Source organism: Anolis carolinensis, chromosome 5, assembly GCF_035594765.1.
Source record: "Anolis carolinensis isolate JA03-04 chromosome 5, rAnoCar3.1.pri, whole genome shotgun sequence".
In the NCBI taxonomy this organism is placed as follows: domain Eukaryota; kingdom Metazoa; phylum Chordata; class Lepidosauria; order Squamata; family Dactyloidae; genus Anolis; species Anolis carolinensis.
The window spans coordinates 193345893-193373632 of record NC_085845.1 but is presented as its reverse complement, the minus strand read 5'-3'; the positions used below and the strand labels follow the sequence as shown (position 1 = coordinate 193373632).

Sequence of the window (27740 nt, the reverse complement as noted above, 5' to 3'; positions counted from 1 at the left end):
GCATGAAATGATAGGCAGGTGTAGCTCCAACTAATTGTAATTTTGGGAACTAGATTGTGTATTGGGTGGAGGCCATGGCTCGGTTTTATAGCATATAATTTATTTGCAGTAGAGCTTGGAAATATTATTGTTTGAAAAACCAATCACATAATCCCCTATGATGGGTGGAGGTTTCATGGAACTGTAGCTCAAAAAACAACTTCTCCAAGCACTGAACTGCAAAAATGTCTCTGACAGAGCATGAGGCAACTTCCTATGGTTCAAAAGTATGGATTATAAGACCATAGACTCATGAAAAGGTTGTTATAGCCTGCTAGGGACATACGTCTCCATACATACAATTCTTGCATAAAAATGACTAATTTTAAAAGTATTTCTTTCCCTGGGTGCAATTCTGGTCATTTTTGTACATTTTTGCTGATTTTTCACATTTTGGGACCTTTTTTTTGTAAAAGAAAATAAAATTTAAAAACCCAGAAGTTTTGCTCAGGGAACAGTGTCCTTTTTGCAAAATATACTACTTTCTACGGAATGCATTATGTTTTCCTTTTTTTGTAACACAAAACAAGGGTTTTTTTTTTTTTTTTTAGGAAACACACATAACATCAATTTCAAAATTGACTATTTTCCTCAATGGAATGGCACAGCTGAGGATAAGAAAATTTAAAGGACTTTTTTTTTACATTACTAAAGCCTTCACACTGGTCAGCTTGCACTTGTTGAGCCAGCACTGTGCTCTTGAACAGTTTTTGTTTACTGAAGCTGCTCCACATCATGCTCTTGGATCTCTTCTTTGCCCCTGAGCAATAGCTGTATGTTAAGACTGTGCAATGCCACATGGGCCAAAACTGGTGTGGTTCCCACATTCCAGCCAGAATCATAAGCACCATGAACTGTACTTCTGGAATGAGGAAAAGGGGGAAAAGTGGCAAAGTTGAAGGAGAAAGTATAAAGGATTTTATGATTTCTTTTTTTCATCATCAGGTGCATTATTGACTCCCAATCCCCCACCCCAACCCCAAAAATCTTATTTTTCTTTAAACTGTAGCACAAAACAACAGAACACATTCACAAGCCACTTGTTGGCACTGTGTACCTGAGTGAGAATTTTTCTAGAACATTGTAGAACAAACAGCCATAAAGTTTATTTGAAAAATAATAATAATAATAATAAAAGGTTGAACGGGTAAGACTTCAGTGCTTGGGTATAGCAGCTGAATTACTGGCATTATGTTACCCATAGCTTATTTTTGTCCATTATTTTTTTCATTTTTGTCATCATTAGTTGTCCTCATTGTCATGGTTGCTTTCTCTGAGCCTTTGTCTCTTTTAATTTTTTTCATTTTGCTTTCAAAAAGTTTTTGATGCAAGGCTGATGTCTATTGATCAGCTGATGTCCCAACTAGTTAAGACTAAGAGTTTTAAGTAACAGTCAGTGTTTGAGGATTAAGTTCATGTGCTTGGCCACTGGGTCATGAACCAGTTGGGGCTTTCCTTTGAAGTCCTCCAAGATCAACATCAAGAACTGGGACCCCTTATCAGTTGGCTTGTCCTGCAATGTGATTTTCACTGTCACTGCCATAGTCTACATCGGGGTCATCCTCCTCTTCATCATACTCATCATATATTTCGCCATTGATGTCGTCGGTCTGCATCTCCTCTTTGACGTGAGAGGTCTCTTCATTTTTGATGCCATAAGTGCTCTGGATAACAGGCATCCCAGGCTCTGGGCTGCTCGACACACTTGAGTGCTCTGAGGGCAGGTGTGGGGAGGGCATCCCGGCCATGGCAATGGCCCCTGGGTAGACTACACCAGCTGTCGCAATAGGAATCTGTGCTTGTTGTCTGTTGGAAGAAAGAGGAACACAAAGGAAAGTTAACAGTGCTTTCTCATAGGTGGACACTTGTTCTCATAAGCTCATAACTTCATGTTGCAGAACCATAGGTGACATTGATCAAAACCATAGGTGACACTGATCAAAAACTCCCCACCCTCAGATCCTCTACTATTACTTTGTGGATAATCAATAGGGGGAAAAGAACACAATGCACATTCAAATTATTGGTGATCTGGAACCACACCTCATAGTGAGAATTCTAATTTTATGCTGCTAAAACACAGCCATACAGCCCGGAAACCACACAACACTCCAGTGATTCCGGCCGTGAAAGCCTTCAACAACTCATTTAATGACTCAGAATTGGCCATCCAAATTTGTGCATTCAACTTTTGATTACATATTTGATTAAAACATTATCTCTGGGAATCTCTATGCCCTCCAGTGAAGCTCAATAATCAATTTCCTCTAGAAATCAGGTATAACACCCAATCTAGACCAGCATTTGCATGGGATTCTGGCAGCAGGAGTCTGAAAATTATCTTTCCCGAGCTCTGATCTAGACATCTGATCCCATGCTGCTCTTGGACTCTATATTCCCTCAAGACATGAATAATTCTTGCAATAACCTTCTTATGCAAGCATAAAGTGGAAAGACACAAAACTCTCCTTTTCAGACATTGAAATCCTGGAAATGTATGCATCTTTTTAAATTTTAGGCCTTCTCAATTCCTTCTCCAAATCTTGGAATGGCGGCTGTGTTTATATGCCTCTGAAGCTCCAGGGTCCCTGCAAAGCGAGGGGTTTAGCTCTGAGTCTGCTTTTGTTGTCTTGCAGCATGGGCTAATTCAATTGCGATAATATTGTGCAGAACATGCTTCACATTGTAATGTCATCAAAGGTGTGTCCATCTGCAACGCAAAGCCTTGCCACGGGAGACAAGAAGGGAAATCCCTGGAGTGGAGGAGACTGAATTGAGAGAAAAAGCTTGCCCTGGCCCTTTTACAGTGAGGGTACAATACATCTCAGAATGATCCTGCAAACCTCCGGGGCACGGCTGGCACTGAAATTTTGACATTTCCAAATCTCTTGCTTCTTGTCATCAAGGAGAAGGGAGCTGTTCATGCATCAGACAAGCAGAATTATCTGGGGGAGTCAATGATCAGTCAATGTACGGACCTGTATAAAGATTTTTCAATGGGGACTGCTTTATATATGTGATGCTTGCTGACTTTGCCTGTGTACAGGTGATCTTTTTAGGAAAAACAATGTTTCTAGCTAACACGAATTCTATTGGGACAGTCTGTTGACCTCTCAGACCAGACTTGCAGTGACTAATGGCTCTTTCTTCAACAGAGTAGTGAGTGACTCAATTCCAGAGGCCCATTCACACTACAGAATTATAATACCATCATTCTACTTTAACAGCCATGATTCCGTAGTATGGAATCCCGTGGTTTGTAGTTTGGCAAGTCTTACAACCTAATCTTATGCAGAGGAGAACCAAAATATATTGAAATCAATCAATCAATTTGGCATGGGATTGACACAGCGTCAGCTCTATATCTTAACATATGTCACATTCTTCAAAGAACCCAACATCAGTTCCTGATTTATGTCCCCTTGCAGGCTATAAACACCTGATTTAGGGCATACCTTTCTGTAGTCACTATAATTCGGACTACTACTGTTCCCCCACTGCTGACAGAATTTGGCAGGCTGAATAAGGAAGTTGAATAACATTTCAAACCTTGGAAGATTAATATTTTTTCTAACATTGTCAAGCATGAGTGTTGGCGAGATAAGTGGAATTTTGGAAGCTTTGTTGCTGCCTATTCTTCCTCCAAAAGGTCTTCCCCTCCCTCTCTTTTTAATCTCCTGATGCCAAGGATTGGCCAGCATCCCTATGTTTGTTTCTGCGCTTACCAGTGGGATCGCTGGACGTGCCAACACCACAGGGTTAAGCGGCTCAGATTTCTGGGCTGAGCTGCTTATTATAACAATGCACACTGTAGCTGTTTAAAAAACTGCCTGGTGACACTTAGCAGTAGCTGGACAGATTCATCACCGTTCATCGTTCCTGACATCCATTAACCAGACTCAAACAGCCGGCTCTCGTTCCAAAAACATTGGGCACGGTCCAGCCACGGTAAAGCACTTTAGAGTCTCCTTGATTTCAACGGGAGAGATTTAAACCTGCACTTAACTCCTATATTGGAAAATCTGCGGGACTCAAAAGTGCTTAACTTGGGACGGCTATGCATTAATTCAGATATCAGCACTGAATGCCATAATACCACGCAGGCCAGCAGCCATCACTAAATCTTGCAACAGTGAATTCCTTAAATTGATTGTACATTGAATATGAAGAAATATTTTCTTTTATTTCTCCAACTGAATCAGGGCAGGCAAGAAAAGCACAGCACAGTAAGATTCCAGTATCCATGGGAGATACAGTCCTGGCTGGACCGTGACTATTTGAAACCAATTATAAAATCACCCAGAGGGCCTAGCAAATTCACAGAGAGACAATTTTCTCCTGACATGAATAAGTGAAGTCATGGATATGGGTTCCACAGTTATAGGCATATATCTTTACAATATATTCTGGTGTTTGGCATGTGCTCTGTTGCTTATGCAGTCAAACTGGCACCATCTTTACATACATCTGTAAGCATAAGATTAAAATGGCATCCCTTTCAAATGTTTAACTGCATCAACCTGAACCAGAAAAATCTTAGATGACTGCTATTACTTCATAAAGTATTTAATTTCAAGGCATCCATGTCAATTTTCTGTTCCTTGGCTACCTTAATTACACCATCCTGAACAAGGGAAACATTGTGTTCCTGCTCATGTATCACAAGGTATTTTGGACTACAGTAAATATAATATGCCATGGAGGGCCCATACCCAACATTGAAATACTGCCTCATCTCTTGACGTCGATTGCGCATGATTGCCTTGTATTCACCAATTCGCAGCTTCTTCCCATCCACTAAGCAGGTGCGCTTCGGCCTGGGCTTGTATTTGTAGTCTGGGTACTTCTCCAGGTGTTGCTTGCTGAGGCGGGCCTGCTCCTCGTAGTATGGCTGTTTCTCAAGGTTCGTCATAGCTTTCCAGCGAGAGCCTGCCAGAGGAGAATGGTGACAAGGAGATCTGTTCATTTCTGAGATGGTCAACTTTGCAGAAAACAGTTTGGCAAATGAACATGGTGAGCTCAAAGCATTGGTTGGGAACTGGCAAAATGGTAACCTGATTCAGACCTTAAAATGTGATTTAATGGTAGTTGGTTTAACTGTATTATAATCTAGAAAATAAAGTTTGATGGTCCTTTTGGAACCTTTGAGGAATTCTCATCTTGCCCAACTTTATTTTCTCTACTATTTTTGACAATCCCACTCTTCCTTTTGTCATTTTTTTTACATACAGTATAAATCCAAATGTAAACTGCATTTTGCTCACATGAACTCCTAAAGAGATGTATAGGTTGATACACTTAATAAAGACACTAATAGCCCTTCCTCCATTCCTGCTCCTTCTGATGTACACCTGTCTAAGTTAGTTTTTCCGCATGATGCCAATTCTTCAGTTTTTTTCAGATCCTTCTCTAAAACCCATCTTTTTCATATTGGTTTTTTTCATAATCCTCATAAATCCCATGCCTTACTGTCCTTTAGTATAGTTTAAAATTGTGTGTATTTTCCTTAAGAAAAACTTTTTCCTGTTTTTTGTTCAAACATAACCAAAGGGATGTTCCACTAACATTTGAGACAACAAACATACCACAACTGGAGGAACAATATTCATTTGCTGTTCAGTTTGCTTTGCTTAATGGAGCTGGGTGGAGAGATTTTGGTTGTTTAAGAAAAGTACCCATGATGCTCATAAAGCTGGGTTGGGATGTTCGGGGGAGAGAGAAATGAAATGATCCAATGGGATATTAGTCAAGCCTTGTAGTGTTCAGTCTCTTTGGGGAAAGCAAAATAAGCCTGGCTGTGAAAACAAACACGGGGTGGAAATTATTCTTATGTTCCAATAGGGAAAATGTTGCAACGGCATTGTGGGGGCTGATCGAATCATAACTTGGGAGAGACAGTGTTGTCCTTCCTATTTGCTGCATTTAGATCATGTTGTTATACTTGGAGTATGCCTACATCATACCCCCTAGACAGTTTTCACTACATAAAAAGCTTAACTTTCCTCCTGTCTGCAAAATATTCTCCCTCTTCCCTTATTCACTGCAACAAAAAAATACCAGAGGAAAAGAACAAGTCAGTTTCATTATTCTTTACTGAGAACCAGTTTTCCACTGCTAGGTCATCTTCTCTTTAGAGATTTTCAAGAGTACAGAGGGAACCCAAGAAGGTAGATTCTGGGAACTGTAGCCAAAAAAAGTAACTTTTCCATGCTCTGAGTTTGACAGTGATAAAGAAGAATATAAGCATCACCTGGAAGAACAATGAGGTCACTGATACTGTTTTTGAGATAGGATCCAACACTTTGAATATCCTATGTAAAATTTGAACAGTAATCCAAAGTTCTTGTCCAAATTCATCACCCTTCTGATGCCAGAACCACCTTTCTGAACAGATCACAACTGGGGATGTGATACACCAGCTGATTGTCACAGTACCTTTTATAGTATATTTCACTGCAGGGCTGCCATAATGTAGTGATTTGTGTCTTAGACTAGAACTCTAGGGAACCAGAGTTTTAATCCCTGCTCAGTTCGCAACCCACTGGGTGATGCTGGGCAAGCAACACTTCTTCAGCCTCAGAGGAAGATAATAGCAAACCCCTTCTGAACAAATCTTGGGGTTTTCTTGGCAAGATTTAGGGTTGTTAATGGCTTCAACAACAACAACAACAACAACAAAAACAACATTTCCATGTAACAAGGGCTTGATTATTATTATCTTCACTACCATCACAACCAGCAAAGCAAGAGAGACTGAGAAATAGCAGTCTGGGGGTCCTCTTGGACTCATAGCTGAAGCCCAAGGTGTTGGCAGTGGCCGGGAGGTCCTTTGCACAGTTAAAGCTTGTGTGCCAGCTGTGACCATACCTCGAGAAGTCTGACTTGGCCACGGTGGTCCATGCCATGGTTACATCTAGACTGGATTACTGCAACGCTCTCTACGTGGGACTGTCCATGAAGACGGTCCGGAAATTCCAGCAGGTTCAAAGGTCGGCAGTCAGGTTTCTAACTGGGGCTGGATATAGGGAGCGCACAATGCCCCTATTAAAGCAGCTCCACTGGCTGCTGATAACTTGCTGGGCTCAAATCAAGGTGAAGGTCTTGACCTATAAAGCCCTGTACGGCTCGGCCCCTGCCTATCTCCGTGTATGTACTATTGTATGCTGTGTATTACTATTGTAAACCACCCTGAGTCCCTTCTGGGAGATAGGGCAATATATAAATAAATTATTATTATTATTATTATTATTATTATTATTATTATTATTATTATTGTAATTTGCTCAAGGCTTCATAGCAGAAAACTATGGCTAAGATCCTGCACCATGAACCATCTATGATAAGTCCCCTGTTGCAACTCCCCACAACCCACCATTTCAGTATAACAGTGGAACCGCGGTGGCACAATGGGTTAAACCCTTGTACCCGCTGAACTGCTGGCCTAAAGATCTAAAGATCAGCCATTTGAATCCACAAAACGGGATTCCCAGCTTCCATGTGGGGACATGAGAGAAGCCTCTCACAGGTTGGTAACACATCCAGGTATCCCCCGGGCAATATCTCTGTAGACAGCCGATTCTCTCACACCAGAAGCAACTTGCAGTACATTCTCAATTCGCTTCTGACATGGTAAAAAGTATAATAGTCCCCCTTCCCCAATTCCCCAGATATCCAGTGTTGGTGGAGAGCAAAAGGAGCGACAGAGATATATCTTATTTACCTTTTTCCCTTTAACTGGACACAATGAAACAGGCAATTTTAGGAACATTGCAGGTGTCTTGGGATGAATCCTGAGGATAAATTATTTCTAACTGGAAATATCTAGTCAGATCTCTACTGCCATCTGCTTTTCAACAACATAGAAATGGCTATCTTTCTGGGGGGATATCACACTAAAAAGGTAGACTTCGAAGATAATTTTGATAGTTGGTGGTTGGAATTGAATTCCAGTCTCTGCCAAATAACAAAAAAAAAAAAACACAAAAAACCAAGGAGGTGTATGTTTATGATGGCATAAATTGAACTTATGCCATCATAACTCCTCCCTAACAGGATATCCACTGGTGTCTTTGTTTTCTCAACTTCAAACTAGTTTGCTGTCTGACAAAGATTACATCACTAGCCACCAATTTCAAGTGTCGAAGTGAAAATGTTGTTGTTGCTGTTGGCATCATCACCAACCAGCTATATCCCATTTTCTCCCAGTATGGCACACAAGGGGGGGGGGGGGCTCCAAAAATTAAAACAGTTACAAATTTTCCATCAAACAAAAGTTACAGATATAACTAAACTCACAATTAAATTAAAAGCAATTAAAAGCTTAACACCTTTGGAAAAGAAAAAGAAAAACAGTTTCCTTTGAGCCTCAAAGGTCTGGCAAGATCTATGGGTAGTATACTAGAATTTATGAGAGGAGAGCAAAGAGGATGCCAGCCATGAAGCCATGTTACATCCTTGAATGCTAGTGGAGTTCAAAACATCCTACTCTTTGCAATTTTTTACCCAACACAGGGCAAAAGTTCTTTTATCTTTTAGCATTAAAAAAAAAAAACCTCAGAAAGTTCTCGCAGAAACATTTATATAGCAAGGAGCAGATGGAAGGCAAAAAGGCACACAGATGACCGCTAACAAATCTGTGCAGGTTTTTCTCCTTTTTCCTTTTTAGTGCTCAGAGCATAATATTATGGTGTCAAAATTTAACCCCTGTAGAAGGCACTCAATGTACTACCAAAGTCACAAACATACCCACGTATGTGTACATGCAGATACACAAACATATATCCTAATTAATGAAAAAGCTCATTTAAATAACAGGCAATGACATATCAGATAGCCAACTTCAATGCAATGTCAGATTTGTTTTTTTATTTTATTTTATTTTATAGCAAGGCAACGATAGCGAGTTAGAACAATTGAGGCTTTCTTGCAAAGAGACCCAGATACCTGGCTGATCTGTGAGCTCCTACTCACTCTCCTTCCCCTAGTTAATAGAGAGTTCCCTGCTGAGTTCAAAAACTGGCCTTTGACAACTCAGAAGGGACCTTTGCAAAGTTTCCGCCAGGAAAGAAGAGAGCGGCTCACCCTGCTTTATTGCAAAGGAGGACGAGATTCTCCCCCTGGTCCTCTGATGTTTCAAAGACAGACGATCTTTGCCTCTCGCTTGCTTTCAAACCTCACCACTCTCGCAGTGCAAGGAGTTTGAGAGTGGAGCTGAGGACTGTCATCTCTATGAGAATCTGGAATGGATTTGCACATTACACTCCACCTACTGTATATTTAATCAGAAAAAGATGGCTCCGATATGCTCGCTGCATTCTCCTCCAACGCACACCGGCACAGCCTAGCACTAAACAGTAAAAGGTGATCCCTTATGTTAAAAATTTCAGCTGAAGTGGCTTATTAAAACCAGATTTGGAGGGTATTAGAAAATGCTTAGAAGCCCTTTAAAATGTCAACGCGGATCCCCTAGAGACTGAGCGAAATGTCAGTCCAGCTCAAGCGCCGATTTTAAGCGGAATGAATTAGCGGTGGGCTGTTGGAGGTTGTTATCCAAAACAATCAGTTAAGATGGGGAAAACATCAAACTCCCTTTGTACTTTCTATATGGAAAGTAGTGGTATGGGGAGGAGGAAGGGGAGGAGGGGGAGATGTTCACAATGATCTGACCAATTTCTGAAGATGATTACTTAAAGGCAAGTTTAATCAGGACCACTCTTAAATCCCGAGACTGGACCAAACTGTTTGCCTTCCGACTCATATGCCTAATCCCACAGCCGTAACCAGTTTTAAATCCTTCCTGCTGGCGTATAAAAGTTTTATCATTGCTGGAACAAATGTAGACTCCTTATCGCACTTTCTTCTCACTAATCTAATCAATTCAGACATGCCTGTTAAAGCCATCCTACCTGTCATCCATAACCAACTGCTTGTATGCAAGCCTCCTTGAGTCTGTTCAATAGGGAATCAATAGCAGTGCTTAATCCTGCTCTTAAGGGTAGCTCTGCTGTGGCTGAATTTCGCTGGCCACATCAAGCCAATCTGCACATTTATGCAGAACAGAATGACAGTGTTTCTGACTGTAAAGCTTCAGCTTGTAGGCAGGATATCACAAATTTGAATGCTCCCTCCTAGAGTCAGCAAAGCAGAATGCCACAATAGGAAACAGAATGGACCCTTTGTGTTGTTGTAATTTACTGCTAAAAAGGGCTGATCACATGGAAATATTTTCCACATGTGGAATTATACATTGATTGTGCTAGGCAACCTTTGTGTTGAAGAACAACATTGGAAAATTGAATGTGTCAGTGTACAATCAAATGCACTACTGAATGTACATGTAAGCCACATGCGCACATACACAACTGATGCATATGCACATGTGTGTGGACAATGGTATCACATATACACATTTCTGTCACACTTGTATTGAATGCAATAGTTATGCATTGTACAATAATTTCCAGCTGCTACCATTAACATTTTGCTCAACAGAACTATAATCCACATCCAACAGAAGCCCAGTAGTAAGATCTCCTTAATCAACTTGATTGACTGTTTCCATGTTATTGAGGCAGTTATTGGGACATTCTTCATTTAAAGGAGCTATCAGAGATGCTGAAGCTATTTGAGAGATAGTGTTAGCACCTTGAATAGGATCAAGATTAAAACCCATAGCAGGTTCAGCACTTTTTAGAAATGCATATAGTTAGAAAATAGTTGACTATTTAAATGATTTAAAATCAGACATTAAATTTACAAATGATCACACGAGAAAAAATGACAAGGAGTCAGAATAAATTGATTTCTCCATCCATACTCATAATAGAAGAGTCCTGCAGAAGATCAAATGTTTTGTTTCCTTACCCAGTATTTTGCTGATGTTAGAGTTATGCATATCAGGGAAGGCCTGTAAGATCTTCCTTCGTTCATCTTTTGCCCACACCATGAAGGCATTCATTGGGCGCTTGATGTGGGGCTCGTTGCTCCCACGCCCTCGGGCTTCCCGATAAATCCGAGACTCTGATACCCCAGCGCTTCCTGAAATATTGGCATAAGAGGGACAAAGAAGTAGGAAATAAAACATATATCAATGTGTTTAGCTATCTTCTGAGAAACTGAGGAACAACAACAATAACAACAACAACCTTATTTTTTTTCTATCCGGCCTCCATCTCCCCAAAGGGACTCTGGGCAGCTTACATGAGGACAAGCCAATCAACATAGTTAAAATATAGCACAATAAAGTTCATACAACAATATCATAAATTAATATAAAACAACATCACATAACACAGTATAAAAACAACCATCGAGCAAACAACCAATGGCCTGATAGAGTAAACAGCTTCTGGACTCAGAATTCCAGTGCATTATGTTGAAACTGGTTTCTCCTTGCAGCAAACTAGAGGAGAATCAGAACCTTTTCTCTTATTACTGAAAAACATTGGCTTTTTTAGTGCATGAATGAGATTTGCATAAGTAGAGTCTCACTTATCCAGCACCCATTTATCCAACGTTCTAGATTATCCAACACATTTTGTAGTCAATGTTTTCAAAACATCATGATACTTTGGTGTTAAATTCGTAAACACAGTAATTACTACATAGCATTACTGTGTATTGAACTACTTTTTCTGTCAAATTTGTTGTATAACATGATGTTTTGGTGCTTAATTTGTAAAATCATAAACTAATTTGATGTTTAATAGGCTTTCCCCTAATCCCTCCTTATTATCCAAGATATTCGCTTATCCAGCGTTCTGCTGGCCCGTTTATGTTGGATAAGTGAGACTCTACTATACTATTAATGCAATACAGATATAGAACGTAACTACATATAATCCTCCCTCCATCCCATGATCCGTTAACACTGTGTAACAAAATTTCAAAAAAATTCTGTTCCTGGTTTGAAAGTATCATTCCCTGTTTAATTGTGCAGCACTTACTTTGAAAGTAGTTGTTATACTTCAGAAACTTTGTTTTTGTGGATGCCTCAAACTATGTTGAATTGGTTGAGACTCCATGAGATAGTAATTGAAAAAGTATAGCAAATGTGCTGCAGGATGTCCCACAAAAACAAAGTTTTTGCAGTTTCATAAACCTTTCGCATGTTTTTATGATAGAACAAATTAGGAAATGAGATTTATAACCCAGGAACAAAAATTGTGTTACACAGTGCGATAATGTGATGGTAATTTGTTTGTTTGTTGCATTTATACGCCACCTTCCACCTGATGTATTCATATTGGAACACTTATTTTCTTCCCTTTTTGAGCCAAGACAAGCCATTTATTCATTCCCTGACTTGCTTTCCCACAGGTAAGCAGCAGCAGCAGTGGTGGGCTCTACCAACTCTTGACAGCTGCAAGGAAGGGAAGTTTTGAATGGGGACAAAGTGCCTGAGAATAGACCCTTGTGCCTCATCCAAAGACAGGCATGCAGGCAATGCACATGGAACTGGTATGGGCAGAGCATTATTTTCTGCCTGCTTAATGTAGTATCTCAGCCCCAGAATCTTCCGACCAGAATGTTTGTTGCTAGATAGGAGATTATAGGAACTATAACCCAAAAGATCCCTTCACCTTTCAAAAAATTCAATAAAGTAATGACAGAAGAGCACTGCTTTTTTAAAAAGTGGGAGTGAGAAAGTACATCTCAATATTTTGCTTATGAAGAGGTTGTCTTACATCAGGAACTAGAGATACAAGTTGTATGGCAAGAAGGAATAATGATGCAAATACTCCAGTCAGAGACAATGGCTTGTCAGCATGACAAAGGCTGTCTGAAAGCTATCCTTCAATCTCTTTTTTTGCATTCTGCAGTTCAGGTTAGATTGTTTGATGCTAACTAAAGTTCCCCTGAAATCAACAATTTGTGTTTCTGGCTAGATGCCTTCAACTAGGAATCAGAATAAGGTGTAAAAGGTAAAGGTAAAGGTTTTCCCCTGACGTTAAGTCCAGTTGTGTTTGACTCTGGGGGTTGGTGCTCATCTCCATTTCTAAGCCGAAGAGCCAGCGTTGTCCGTAGACACCTCCAAGGTCATGTGGCCGGCATGACTGCATGGAGCGCCGTTACCTTCCTATTGATCTACTCACATTGGCATGTTTTCGAACTGCTAGGTTGGCAGAAGCTGGAGCTAACAGCGGGCGCTCACTCCACTCCTGGGATTTGAACCTGCGACCTTTCGGTCTGCAAGTTCAGCAGCTCAGTGCTTTAACACACTTGCCACCAAGGCGATGTTCTCTTAAATTGGAAGGAATATGGCTCATGGTGTAGGTATTCCTCAGTCAATTTTGGGCAAAACGATTTGTCTATAGAAATCCTAGGCTTTGTCTAAACAATGAGGTCTTTCTAACTCTGAGAGAACTTCATTGAAATTATTTAGGACTGCTGTGTCATCAGTTTCTTTACAAACTTTCATGAGAAAGATGGCTTGACATTTATTGGGAATTATACGGGTCTGGGATGGCTTGCCTTACCCAAGGCTAGTGACATAGATGAGAGAATAGGGTTTTTCCCAGCTGTGCAGATGGGGCTTTCAAGATTTTCCCCACAGTGTTAAATGTGGAGAAGCAGTCCTCAGCATGTGGACATTTTGCAGTGTTTTGTGAAATCAATGTCTAGTGCAATAATGCAGGCACACACCCCTTCCCTGTGCTTTCTGATAGTGGCTCTATGTCTTTTAGACCTTAATTAATATGGCTACCCAGCCTTGCCCAGAAACAGACTCTTCCCTCAGTACTTAGGATTAATTGAAAGAACACTTGCTTTCATTCTGCTGACTTTTCAGTGAGAACATTTAGGCAAATGTCAGAGACTTTTCTATTCACAAGAACTTTCTAACGGTGCTTTCAAACATTGATGCTGAAAGTACACCCAGCAGGGAGTTACAGCCATTCTTGGCTCCCTGATGAGCATATGTATTCACAAGATATGTCAGCCATGTGGCAAACACAAGGCTTTACTCAGAAGTTGTTTACATTTTACATTTTCAAGTGGACCCTTAAAACACCCTTAGGTGGACACCTAAAAGAAAAAGTACAGGGTGAATCAGATCTAACAAGCCAATAAACATTTGATGGTGTTTCTTTATGTGTGAATACCTCTTTAAAGTTAAAGATAGAAAACAGGATCGCCACCAATACAAACAAGCTCCTACATCTAGTGTGCTTTTGTCTCGGGGCCAATTGCCAATGTAATTCACTGGATCCATTTCTGATCTCAGTTACCCGAAATCTATTTTGGTTTGGTTCTTTCTTCACATTATTACAGAGTCAAAGATATGTTCTGTCTAGGCCTTGGCTTGGCAACAGTATTTATGACAGTAAGAAAATTCACCCCTAGATCTACAATGTCAGGTCTGTGGGTATTTCCTCACTATGTTGAAATGCCACAAAAGAGTGTGTTTTTTTCTTCTCTACTCGTGGTGGATTCATGGGCACAGCTGGAAATAAGGCAAAGCATTTTGCTACTAACCGTCAGAATCTCCGCTCATGTTGAAATCCATCATAGCATGGCTGAACTTCCCGTCTTCATTCTGTTTGACGGCCAATTGCTGAGTCAAGTTCTCCAGTGTCGTTTTGTCCTGGGTGGGGAATGAAGAGAGGGTATTTTTATTAACATGCAATCGAACCACAAAGTTTGTAGGTAATTTGCAACATTCCCCAGGGGAAGAGGATTAGAAAATAAGAAAGGAGACCATTGAGCTGGAAAAGTAAATTAAAGGGGGAAAATAATAATCATTCTTGGGAGGTGTTATGAGCAGTTGAAAGTAGTGTGTGTAAAAATATTGCTTATTAGTCGAGTAAACCTTCAAATCATGTGAAATTCAGACTGGCATCAGATTACCCAGTTTGGATGTTTCTCAAACAACTCACACAGTTTTGATAAATGCCATTGTACTGCAGAGGTATTTTGTCTACTTTCTTACTCGTACACACCAAAGGCTACTTAAGATATTGATACTTGTGCTTGAAAAAAAAAAAACCTTGTAAAACACAACAGTGCAATCCATGGAAAACTAAGAGCCGGCCAAGGCCATTTCTGATGTTATTTTTTTTCCATTTTCTTGGCTAAGGGGCATGAAAAGCAATTGGGGAATTAGCCAAATGCTAAGTCTGAGCCAAATGGCTAACCTGTTCATAGGAACACAAAAGAATTGGCAATTTTTCAAAGCTGCCTTGAACAAAGGATAGTCATGGTATTCAGTCTTAGGTGGCATTTGCTCCCCTGCCGTTAAACAAAAGATGCAAGGGATACTTTCCTCGAATTGGTTTTATAATGATATGATGAATTCAGAGTATGGACAATATCTCCTGCCCTCATTCTGATGTTGTGTGTCAGGTCCATAGCCAGGATTTTGATTCGGGGGAGGGGGGGGAGGGGCTGAGTGGGTGGGAGAAGATCTATCCTAACAAATCTTTTGTATCATTATCCCAATACTCCCATGCATATGGGATATGTTGAGCATGGTGATCAGATCATGATATGAATAAACATAACAGTTTAAATAATAAATGTAAGGCCTTCTCGCAGACCACTCTGAGAATTTTTTTTGGGGGGGGGGACTGAAGCCCCTCAAGCCCCCCCCCCCAGCTACATGCCTGTTGTGTGTATATGTGTGTGTCTGTATGTGTGTGTGTGTGTATGTGTGTATATATATATATATATATATATATATATATATATATATATATATAGGTATACACACACACACACACACACACACACAGAATATACATACTTAGAATCAGTGAAGGTAACAAACACTACAAGGAGCGCAAAAGGTGATGGAAGGTGCAACATGGTACATGTCAAGTAGTGATTGCTAATGGCTGCCATGCCAGAATGGTGTTGAATCCATTCCAGGGTTTGAAATGCTATCCATTGTGCTGAATAACTTTGGAAGAACTTTTCAGCAAGATGGATAGCTCCTTTAATATATGAAGTAAAGCTTGGAGTGCAGCCACTACTCAATTGACCTGGAAGCCACCAACCACCATTGGTGGTATCTTGGTGTGTGGGTTAAAGGTGTGGGGAGAAAATAAAAGAGAGAGATAATGAATGGGATACATAGGAAATCCCACCAAGTGTAATATAATCTACCTCCATGAACTATCCTGCATCGATTATTATCTCTATTACCCTTTCTGTAGGCCACAAGCACTGCCAAAGTTTTCTCCACAACAGAATTGGAGCTTGGATTAATACCTTTTTTGGATTATACTTCCCCCTGTATCATGTGTATTTTTACAAGTTCTGAATGTGTTCCTTACCATGACTTCTTGCTTTTGGGATTCATTGAGTGTTTGAGAATGGTCTATATTCATCACAGTAGCTGTGGAATCTCAGAAACCTGACTCAAAATGCTGGCAACAAAGAACTCCTGGCTCTGAAAACATTAGGTGGTGAATGATCAGCAGTGTTTGATGAAGTTTGAGAAGTGTGCATCTATTCTGGTGGCTCAAAAAAGGATTGTATGGATCTGGGCCTTCTTTGTGCTTTCAGACACAGGAGAAAACAGCACTGGGGAAGTTTGATATTGAAAGCACAAGCATCCCCTCTGTTCATCTAGAGCTGTAGAGTTCAACCTGCCTGGCTTTCAACGTTTCCTTCTGTGGAACACTCAAGCGCTAAGAGAGAGGAGAGACTGAAGACTCAGTTTCAGTGACAAGGCGACCCCTAACCTTCCACTGCTAAAACATGCAGTATAATAAAATAATTCAATTAGTCACCATCAAAAGGAAAGTTGAGATAATTCTCAGAGGCTGTCACTCCAAAACCCAGCAATGTCAAAACAGTCAGTGCAGCTTTTGTTATGCCCCTCTGAGCCATGACTTCAGTGAACCTTCAGTCAATCTCAGAAGAGAAGGAACAGAGAAGAAGGATGGGATGTGGGAGCTGGCAGTGGGGCAGCGGAGGTGAAAAAGCAACTTGCAAAAAGCTTTAATTATAGAACAACAGAGTGGCCTCCAAGGCAGAAAAAGCCCCACTGCTGCCACCATTACACAGAACAAATCACTGCCACTGAAGCAAAACTCAAAAGAGAAAAAATCCATGAAAGCACTTGCATGAGCAAAGTAAGTTATTTGAGCATAAAAGAAATGACCCCAATAATCCATGGATTAAATGGAATGGTTCATCGAAGGGTGGACCATTCAAAGGGTAAAATCCCAACCCTCTGCTGGAATACTGTAGGTGGTTAGAGGGGGAAAATTGGAACATTTAATGCCAGGCTGAATGAATGACGTATGTATGTTTGTGGAGTATGCTTCAAGGTGAGAATCATTAAAGCAATCTGGCCTCTTTTATTAAGTGCAACACTTTTGTGGACATTAGTCAAAAAGACAAAAGGGAAAGAATGGAGCAACCTCCCAACATGGCTTATAGAATAAACTATCTAAGTGAAAACCTGTATGTGTGTATGTGGCACGGGTGTCTGCTCACACAGACAGCCTCTGGCCTCCACAAACAGGCTATAGTTCCCAGTGCTGAGGAGCCACCAAGTCACTCCCTTCCACTGACATTGCGGTTACAGCGTGCTCCATGAACATGTATCCCAACCCCTGCCAATGTCCTCCCCAAATGCTACGGCCCACCACCCAAGGAATGCTTTCATTTGGGGACCATTTCATCCTAGATTTTGAATTTCCCTCCACCACAGGCAGGCATTCCAGGGTTCTCCATTGCTGTGGAATTTGCATGACCCCACCTACTGCCTTTCCCTTTCAAATCTGTCTGCAGAACAAACACAGCAGAACTGAGCAACTAAACTTACTGGGGGATTGACTCCACATGGTGGAAGTTGTAGTTCATCCTGCATCAAGTCAGAGCACTGTAACTCCTGCTGGAGAATTTAGAGGAGTTGTAGTTCACCTACACACAGAATGCTATGAATCCAAACAATGATGGCTCTGGACCAAACTTGCAATGCATACCTGACAGGCCCAGATTTGAATATTGAGGAGAATTGGCCTGGACATTTGGGAGTTGTAGGTACTGGGATTTATAGTTCACCTCCAATAGAACCCCACCGATGATGGACCAAGACCAAACTTGGCACACAGAACCCCCATAACCAATAGAACATATTGGACAAGTTTGGGGGAAAGGGAGTTATAGTTCACCTGCGTCCAGAGAAATAGTGACCCCCACCGACAATGGACCAGGACCAAACTTTGCACAGAGAAACCTCATGATCAACTGAACATAGTTTGTGGGAATGGGCCTTGATTATGGGAGTTGTAGTTCACCTACATCCAAATACCACTGAACCCAGTCAACGACGGATCTGGAGCAAACTTGGCACACAAACTTAACATTGCCTGCTGTGGATACTGACAGATGTTTCGGGACAATTGCCCCGGGAAGCTGGGAGTTGTAGTCGTTCACCTCCATCCAGAGAGCACTGCAGCCAGGCGATGACCAATCAATGACAGATCTGGACCACACTTGGTACACAGACCCAAAATGGCCAACTTTGAATATTGGCAGGGTTTGGGGAGGATTGACCCACGATTCTGGGAATTGTAGTTCGCCTACTCCTAACTGAGAATACATAACATTCAAAGACAAATAATGCCTTTTTCAAATAACCTGGGCACCGCCTGGTCCTCAAGCTAGTAATATAATAAAATAGAGTCAGGTAAGTTATACTGCTGAAACCAGGGAAGGGACTATTTTCATACGAGGGAAGGAAAGTGTTAAATCACCCCATTTCCACCTGCTGTAAATCCTGGAATTAAGCACCTTCCCTTCCAGTTTCCTTTTGCTCTCTAGGGAGAGTTTTGATGCAACTTCTCCCTGTGCTAAAGATTTCATAGTTCTCTGAAACCAGTGTGTCCAAAGGCCATACAATGAACAACAGCAAAGTGAATCACAAAACCAGCCACTAAGCTAGGCTTTTCTTTGAAGATGTAGAAGGAAGTGGGTGGCAACATCCTATCAGCTGGATGGAGCACTTTCAGAGAGGCATTTTAATTTATGTCCCTGGCATCGCTCAGTCAACAAAAGAAAAGGATATTCTTTCCCATTCTTGCCCACTCACATATTAACTGCAGCATGCTGAGAGTGGGACAGCCCACTTTCATCTTGCAAAATCCATTTAGTGATATGAAATGAGAAAGCACAATGGTCTCAGGTTTGCACATCAACATGCATCCATTAATCATCATGGCTTGATAGTGCATAGTCAGTTTTGAAACATTTTAAAACTCCTAATTACTTATGATGTAGCACAGGCCTCCAAAGGCTTTGATTATATTTCCCGGCAAGGAAGAGAACTCACGTGAATTACATGTTAGCACAGGTGCTCATCAATTAAAAAACCATCTTATGGTCCAATTTTGATTATGATGTCTAACAGCAATTAAATATACTCCTATTGTAGAATAGACACATAGATTTCTATTAAAACAAATGGCAACATGAAAAAGTTCTGGGGATGGATGGATTTCTAACATGAATGAAACTTTTTGTTATCTCTTTGAATACATTGGACATTAGGTAAATTCATTCTGAAATTTCACTGTCTAAATCTCAACCTACGAAGAGCTTTGAAGTAAAATTTTGCAAAGTAATGAGTTAGTGTAATGAATCTAGAACTACATCCCATGATTATTGTAACGAAGTGATGAGGATCAATTCAGAAGTCTGTTTCCATCAGTATCCAAATCTGTAGCATTGCAGCGTCTTAAAATATCTATTGAACATTTAGAAATATGGAATTTCATGGATTCATATATGGTTTATCCATGCTCCAAAAAAAAAAATCCCTCCAAAATGTTTGTGGGCCTCTCTAGGTCTTCCAGGGTGATTTTATAGTATGGTTCTGGACCAAGTATAGTCAAAATACAGGTTTTCCTATTACAGTAGAGTCTCACTTATCCAACACTCGCTTATCCAACGTTCTGGATTATCCAACGCATTTTTGTAGTCAACGTTTTCAATATATCGTGATATTTTGGTGCTAAACTTGTAAATACAGTAATTACAACATAACATTACTGCGTATTGAACTACTTTTTCTGTCAAATTTGTTGTATAACATGATGTTTTGGTGCTTAATTTGTAAAATCATAACCTATTTTGATGTTCAATAGGCTTTTTCTTAATCTCTCCTTATTATCCAACATATTCGCTTATCCAACGTTCTGCTGGCCCGTTTATGTTGGATAAGTGAGACTCTACTGTATCTATAGTTTCAGGTATCCACAGAGGATTTTAGAACTTACCCTCCTCGGATACAGGATTTTAGCTTAGTCATCCGAACAAAAGAGGAAAGGAATACAGCACATGTATAAGTTGCAGTGTGAATTATTTTCAATTCCCCATTCTCCCCAGTGCTAGAAATTTGGGACACGAATGAACATTTTATTTGGAGGGAACAGAATTTTATTCTGTTGTACTGTACCATACTGTACTCTATAACTATAAAATAGATTAGTTAAAAGTGCTTAATTTTCTATCCTTACCCTGACACTGCTCTTAACACATCTGATCTTGTCTGATTTTAGAAGCTAAACAGTGTGAGGCCTGGTTAGTATTTGAATGGGAAAACATCCTGGAATACCAAACGTCTTCAAATAGGTATAGTCAAGATGCCTGCTTGAAATCTGGCACTGTCATTATTATTGAAGACTAGATGACCCAAGGATTTCCTTCCCATGTTCCATTTAAAAATATAAACTGTGAAGCATGATGATTACACATGCAGGCAAAAACCAGCATTGAAAGAACACTGGACAGAATGCCTTTTATAGGATTAATTTCATTTGTTGCCATGTTGGGAAACTGAAAACATGTTTGGTTCACTTTTCAAAATTCTCAAATGTTTGCCTCAATCTGATGTTTAAAAAATTGAAATTTTAGTTTTTTTTAAAAAAATTATAAAACTTGAGAGTCCTTCAAGTGAAAAAATTGTCAATCCAGGCTGAGATGCTTTGCTCTTAAAAATTCACTGTGAATCAAGTGTAATCTGCAGTATAAGTAGTCTATAGTCAGCCCTTCACATTTGCTAGGGTGAGTGGGGTAGGGCACTTATGAACGTGGAAAAACATCAAATAAACAATATTATTATTTCTTAGTGGAATTTTATTTGCATTTGAGAAGAACTTATAGATAATCACAAAATTCTTCAACAATTTTAGAGAAAAAACTTTTGATTAAAAACGTTCAAATGTGAGAGAAAGCAAAGTTGAAAGAGTCATCCATCCCTACCTAATGACAGCTTGTGGACTGGTGACTCTGTTAAGAGTTGTGCTTGATAAATATGAATTTCTAGCAGACTTTGAAGCATTAGGCAAGAACCCGCCCATTGCCAGAGTCTAAAGGCGTTGAAAAAGCCATGTTGATAGGGTAGGTTATAGGATCCTGGATCCCTGGCTATCTTGAAAGAAGTCAAGCCTCAAGAAGTCAAGTACGAACTGGAATTTTCTTCCAAACTCTCTCCCTCCTGAAGGCAAGGAAATGATCTCATTGTTGCATACATAAAAACAATTCTTAACTCTCTTGTTTACTTCTAATGAATGTAGACGCTGCCAAACTCCTGGTATACTCTTCATTGTAAGATATTATTTTGTTTCCAACAACAATGATGTTGTATTTGAATTAGAGCAAATGTGTATACTTGATTAGATTTGTTCCATGTGTGAAACTCCATTGTTTTCATCTCACCAAACCAATAAACCCAGCGTACTGCTCTTATCAATTCCTTTTTTGGTTTCAGTTTGAACTTTAGAGAGTTGTCCAATTTTAAAGCCTTTTCCGTATAATATGTTCAGCACCTTGTACAGCTCCTTTAAAGTTCTAATTAAAACCCAGAGAGGATATACTGACCCTCTTCCATGGAAGCCACCACCCAACAGGTGTTTATTTGGTGGTGTGCAACATGAAATTGAGTAAAGCTATGAAACTTAAATGAGTCTCAATGTTATATGGTGTTGGGGACACCCAAGTTATTGGAAAAGGAAACTTCCATATGACTAGGTGGAAATCTCCCAAAGGCCATAGATGCCATGCGGAGAACTGCCTAGCAGAGGCGATTTTTAGCAGTTGCTCTGTGTGGAAACTAGAACAACGAACTGGCCTGTAGTTCCCTTGAGTTTAGTAGAATTGGATATACTCACAGGTACTTTTGCCTAACTGGGTGATAGATCAAGCTTGAAGTGCAGGGTTTTCTCTTCCCCCTCTAATACACTATAGCTGGCCTGAATTAATACTAGGCTTGATAACTGCATTTGTCCTTTTGAAATGTCCTCTTGGCGAGAATACTTGGCAAAAACCTAGAGAGCTGTGAACTTCTGGGCTGAGTTTGCCAAGCCCCCCTTCTCCCGCTGTATAATTCAAGGTTAAAATTTCATTCCAGCTATTCATCCCCAACACTGACATTCATATGACACTGTCCCAAAGATGGCCATACATTTCATTCACATTTCTTTACTTACTGAGTATTTGGGGAAGGTTCTCTCTCCCCCCCCCCCCCCATTTTTGGGGACAGAAGCCAGCCCAGATTGCCAAGAAATGCCAGCTCAGACACAGCTCCCCAACCTCATGTTAGGATCTACGTTCTGCCAAAGGTAGTGAGAGACCAAGCTTAAAAAGAAGTTCAGGAGGCAGAGAGGACCTGGAGGTCTGGCAAAATCTAATTTCCAAGCAGCACAAAATAAACTGTATTTCAACAGTACTTTGAAACTGCTGTTCTCTCCCTGGTGGGGTTGCAAATAGAGGAGGATTGGATTATTGGATTTACCTTTCTCTGTGAAAATGTCCATTCTATCTATCTATCTATCTATCTATCTATCTATCTATCTATATATATGTAAAAGTAAAGTTTTTCTCCTGACAAATGCTCATCTCCATTTCTAAGCCGAAGAGCCAACATTGTCCATAGACACCTCCAAGGTCATGTGGCCAGCATGACTGCATGGAGCGGCATTACCTTCCCACTGGAGTGATATCTATTGATCTACTCACATTTGCATGTTTTTAAACTGTTAGGTTGGCAGAAGCTAAGACTAGCAGCAGGTGCTCATTCCACTCCCTGGATTCGAATTGCCAACCTTTCAGTCAGCAAGTTCAGCAGCTCCGTGGTTTAACCCAGTGTGCCATATATATACAGACACAGACACACAACAACAACAACTGCAACAGGGCACCTCAAACCATCCGCGCATCTAAAAAATGCACATATATGGAACATTAATGAGTTTCATGTTTAGACTTGTGCACCAGCTCCAAGATACCTTCTTTTATACATATATGCAAATATATGAATTTCAAAATCTGAAAAACCTTAATTTCAAAACACTTCTGGTCCCAAGTATTTTGAATATGGGATACTCAACTGGTACTATGGTTCTTTTCCCATATCTTTCCAAATCCAACCTACCTCACTATATCAACTATGACATGTCAAATTTACCATGTATTGATTCCCTGCAATTTAATATGGATATGGACAAGACTGGCACTACCATTTGGCAAAGTAAGGAATCCACCTCTGATAGTAAAATTTGTAGGTAATGAAACACCAACAAATTTTTATTTCCCAATACATGGGTCTCTCAGAACTTGGTCCAGCACTATAACATCCTGACACTATTAAATAATTCAAGCAAATATTGAGTAATAATTCTGATTTCAAATTAAAACTGTGATTTTTTAAAAAATGCACAAAATCAGTGTACATTTTTGGTTGCAACTTTTGCCACAATTTGCACACAACTTTTTAAAAATTTTGGTTGCAGCCATTGATCTGATTGGGAAACTTTGCATGCATTCACAATTGGAAAGATAACTAAGATCAGACCAAGGATTGCAAATGAGGAAGGTTTGTACTAAAGGAACATGTTTCCTATCTCTAAACTGAATCCATGAATTTGTCACCCTTCTCCCTCTGTGAGGGTCCTTTTCCTTCTGTGACAACAATAAGACCATTTAACATTTCTGCTATCTCCCAAACTGTGCCACACTTCCTCTCTGGACTTCATTCAGATAATGAGTGCTACCAGGAGAAGCAAGCCATAAAAATATAAACAGGATCAATTGTTGCAACAGACTGCGCTGGGCTTAAATACCGTTTACAGAACCACAAAACCTCTGCATGAAATGATAAAATGGAGCGAGACTTTCAAATGTTCACTCAGTTATTGTTAACCCCCCTTCGGGCAGCCCTGTTTTATTGTCTTCTATCGTACTAATGAACACGGAAACAGCAACAAAGAAGGGCTTTAACCTTCTGATTACATAAACTCTCCAGACCACCAAAGTAGATGAAAGATTATTTATAATGTAACTAAGATTTATCAGACAGGGGACTTTCTGTTTTTCTTGCTTCTGCTGAAGTTAAAAATGAAAAAAAGAGAGAGAGAGATTCACTAACAATGCCCTTTCTCTCCCTCCCCGCCTTTTCATCCTTCTTATTCAAGATCCCTGATTGTTGCACAGAAATAACAAGAGGGAGGGAGCAAAGTTGCTAACCTTCTTTTCAGACCCCTTTGGTGGTGGAATTGTATGGCAGTTTAGTTTAAAAGTGTTATCTTCCCTCACTCCTGGAGAACTGGTTGGCTTGAAAGCACATTTCCAAGGTTTTGAAAGTATCTGTTCAAGACCAAGATCTATTTGGCATTCAATAAACCACAGTTTTTCCTATCTCCAACTGGCTCCAGAGCACAGCCGCAGCCAATATATCGAACCTGGTTCTTATTCTTGTCTGATCACAGCAACTTCCATTTGTCATTTGCTGAGCACTTTATACATGCTGGGTGCTTTCAAGACATTAGGAAATTTTCTTTACAAGGACCCTGTCGGTTAGGTTATTCTCATTTCCATTGGACAGAAGAGAAGATGCTAAAATGGAGAAGACCACTTTTGTAAGGACAAAGCATGACCATTAGCACTAAGTTGGGGTACTCTGTTTTCAGTCCTGATACCTTGAGATGGATACCAAAGAGATGGACTAATTTCTGCAGAATTTTTGTGGAAACTATACTTACAGGAGTTCTTGGGAGAATATATAAATATCCATTCATATAAATTTGGTCTAAAGCACAATTATGCTAGCTATCAAACTAGAGATGTCTGACCAGAGGTTGATTGATTGGTTATAGATATATCTTAAAGAGAAAGCCAGCTTGAGACACAAATACAAGACAAAAGAAAAAAACATGCCAAGAGGAAGACACGTCAAAAAATCCGTGTTGTGACTGTCTTCCATCTGGAAATCTATGTCCTCAATGTGAAAGACCATGCGGATCCAGAAGAGATCTTCAGTAATTTACGGGCCCACTTCCAAGATTCTACCTCTGGAAAACAATAATACTTGGCCATGAGTGATCACCCATTATGATAATGATGAGATAAATAATAATAATAATAATAATAATAATAATAATAATAATAATAATAATAATAATAATATAAAATGTTACTGATACATTTTATTCTTTATTAAGGAAAAAGAACTAATCGTCAGTAACTATTTCTTACTGTGATGCAGGCAGACACACACCAGTGCCTGCCTGCATCACCAATAGAAGTCAACTGACAATCAATTCACTTCTGTTATGAATGGTAGCCATTGTCTCTTACTAGTCCCCTTCCAGTTTACACATTTTTAAAACATATGTCATTATTCATCAGGTTGTATAACTTCTGCACTTTCTTTTTAACCAGATAGATAATACGGAGAAATCCTTGTAATAAAAGGGTTAAGCCTTAGATGGAAGGGTTGGCATGCCAAAAGAAGGAAGGGAGATGAAAATCGTAGCCCACACAGAATAAGGAGTAGAAGCCTTCACATAAACAGAAAGTCAGGACACAGGCTGTGCTTTGCTGGTAATTGTTTACTAAACAATAGAGTGACTCAGTTACTGTGAAGTGCTTCATGTCAAAAATGGCTCGGCATCCATTCCATCAGCAACAAGCTATCTGAGAATATGTTAAAGAAATTGCAAACACTACTATGCCTTTTTGTGAGATAATATTTCCACTCTACAGATGTTCAAGAGCTCAGCATTTTGTAACATCGTGCCAGCTGAAATCTAAAATATCTGGAGGGCAGCAGGTTGTGGGAAATTAACATAACAGCCTATAAACAGTGCACTTCTGATAATAGAGAAAAGATGACATTGCATGGTAGACATTATTGTCACTAGTATAACAATGCACAAACTATTTTGCTGGGTGAAACAAGCATTACAATTGCTTTCAATTGCTACTAACCACATGAAGATGCCAGCATTTTCTATATTGCTTGCCTTCAACTCTTAGTACATTTCAATCCCCATGTCCATGAGGAATATGTTATTGAAAAACTGTAGAATAGAGAACTATTGAAATGCACAAATTCTACTGGATGTTACCACAGGGTTGTACTGGAGGATAAGTTGTTTTAATGCAAAAATTGTTTTCAGTGCAAAACTTTAATTGACTAGTAAAGATGGAAGAATACTCAATAGTATTTTTTATTCTCAAAAGACATGCTTTGATGTGTCAAGAAGACCTGACAAAAATAATTTTGGGCTGATGAGAAATTTTGCAGTTCCATACTTATTCTGTGCAATATGGGTGATTTGCACAGAAAACAATATTTTCTGTGTAGAAAACAGCTATTCTGTATAGAAATATATTTTTGCACGGAAAATGTTTTCTTTGCAAAACAATAACATGTATATTTGTGTCACATGGTTCTGAGCTGTGAACAGGCTTTGAAAACCTTGTGCTGTGACAGCCACTTGAATTGCAATTCTGGGATTGGTGGAAAGTGTTGGGGGTCAGAGAAGTGTTTCACAGTGTCTCCATAGCCAAATACATTTATCATTTGCTGAGATCCTGGTGGATTTCTGTGTAAAATATCATCTGTCTGCATCTGTCTGCATCTGTCTATGAGGCAGAATCAGATCTTCTTTCAATATCCCCCTACTAGCCATTGAGGAAGGCTATCCTGAAAAGTTATGAGTCCTGGGGGTAGCACGTGGGTGGCCATAGTAGATATCTACCTGGCAATCCCTTACACTTTGTTGGGCAATATAGGATCTCAGTTAACATCTAACTGATGCTGAGACACCCTTCTTTATCAAGGCAAAGAAAACTTGCCAATATTCTTTACTTTAGATAATTGAATTTGGCACAACTTAGGGCACAAGGAAATGAAACGAATTACTATGCTTCCGTACTGCATCATACAGTTTTTGAATGGAGAGAATGATGCACAATTAAGGCTGTTACAAATAATGAATAATTGGTGACATTGTTTTATATCTCCCACACCCTTACTACATCTCTGTGTTGGCAATGTCCCCAACAGGCTATTCTGGAGTGGGAGAAGCCAGCAAATTTTGTAGATATAAAAGAATGGGTTTAAGCACACTCCTCAGCCTGGCAAGTTTCTTTACAACACTGTTAGATGTGGCCTGCCATTGAACACCATCCAAATGATGGCAGAAGGTGTTAGACTGACAGCTTGAGAAACAAAGGAGGCATACCTTTCTTAGTGAGTGTAGTTCATACCAGCTTTAAATTTGGTGTCTGGAATGACATGAACAGACATTGTGGGAAAATGCACCAAACTCTGTTTAAATGTTAGCACTAGTAACACTGCAGTGTAGGAAGGAAGCAGGGCATCTAACTAAAAGGAATTCTAAATAGTTTGACTTATGACACAACCAATATTTTTGGTGTGGTTAATAGCATATTTTAACATA

At 39.8% G+C, this 27740-nt stretch overlaps 1 protein-coding gene across 10 annotated transcripts in view; it reads right to left on the bottom strand.

Moving 5' to 3' along the window:
- Positions 1 to 212: 212 nt before the first annotated feature.
- Positions 213 to 27740, bottom strand: part of sox5 (SRY-box transcription factor 5) — an 824881-nt gene continuing 797353 nt past the window's right edge. For all 10 annotated transcript variants that reach the window (XM_062983191.1, XM_062983193.1, XM_062983192.1 and 7 more), the window contains 4 exons: positions 14515 to 14623; positions 10903 to 11076; positions 4752 to 4968; positions 213 to 1845 (listed from right to left, as the gene is read on the bottom strand). In XM_062983191.1, coding sequence (XP_062839261.1) covers positions 1539 to 1845; positions 4752 to 4968; positions 10903 to 11076; positions 14515 to 14623 — 807 coding nt within the window. In that variant the 3' untranslated portion in view covers positions 213 to 1538. The remainder of the gene's footprint in view (positions 1846 to 4751; positions 4969 to 10902; positions 11077 to 14514; positions 14624 to 27740) is intronic.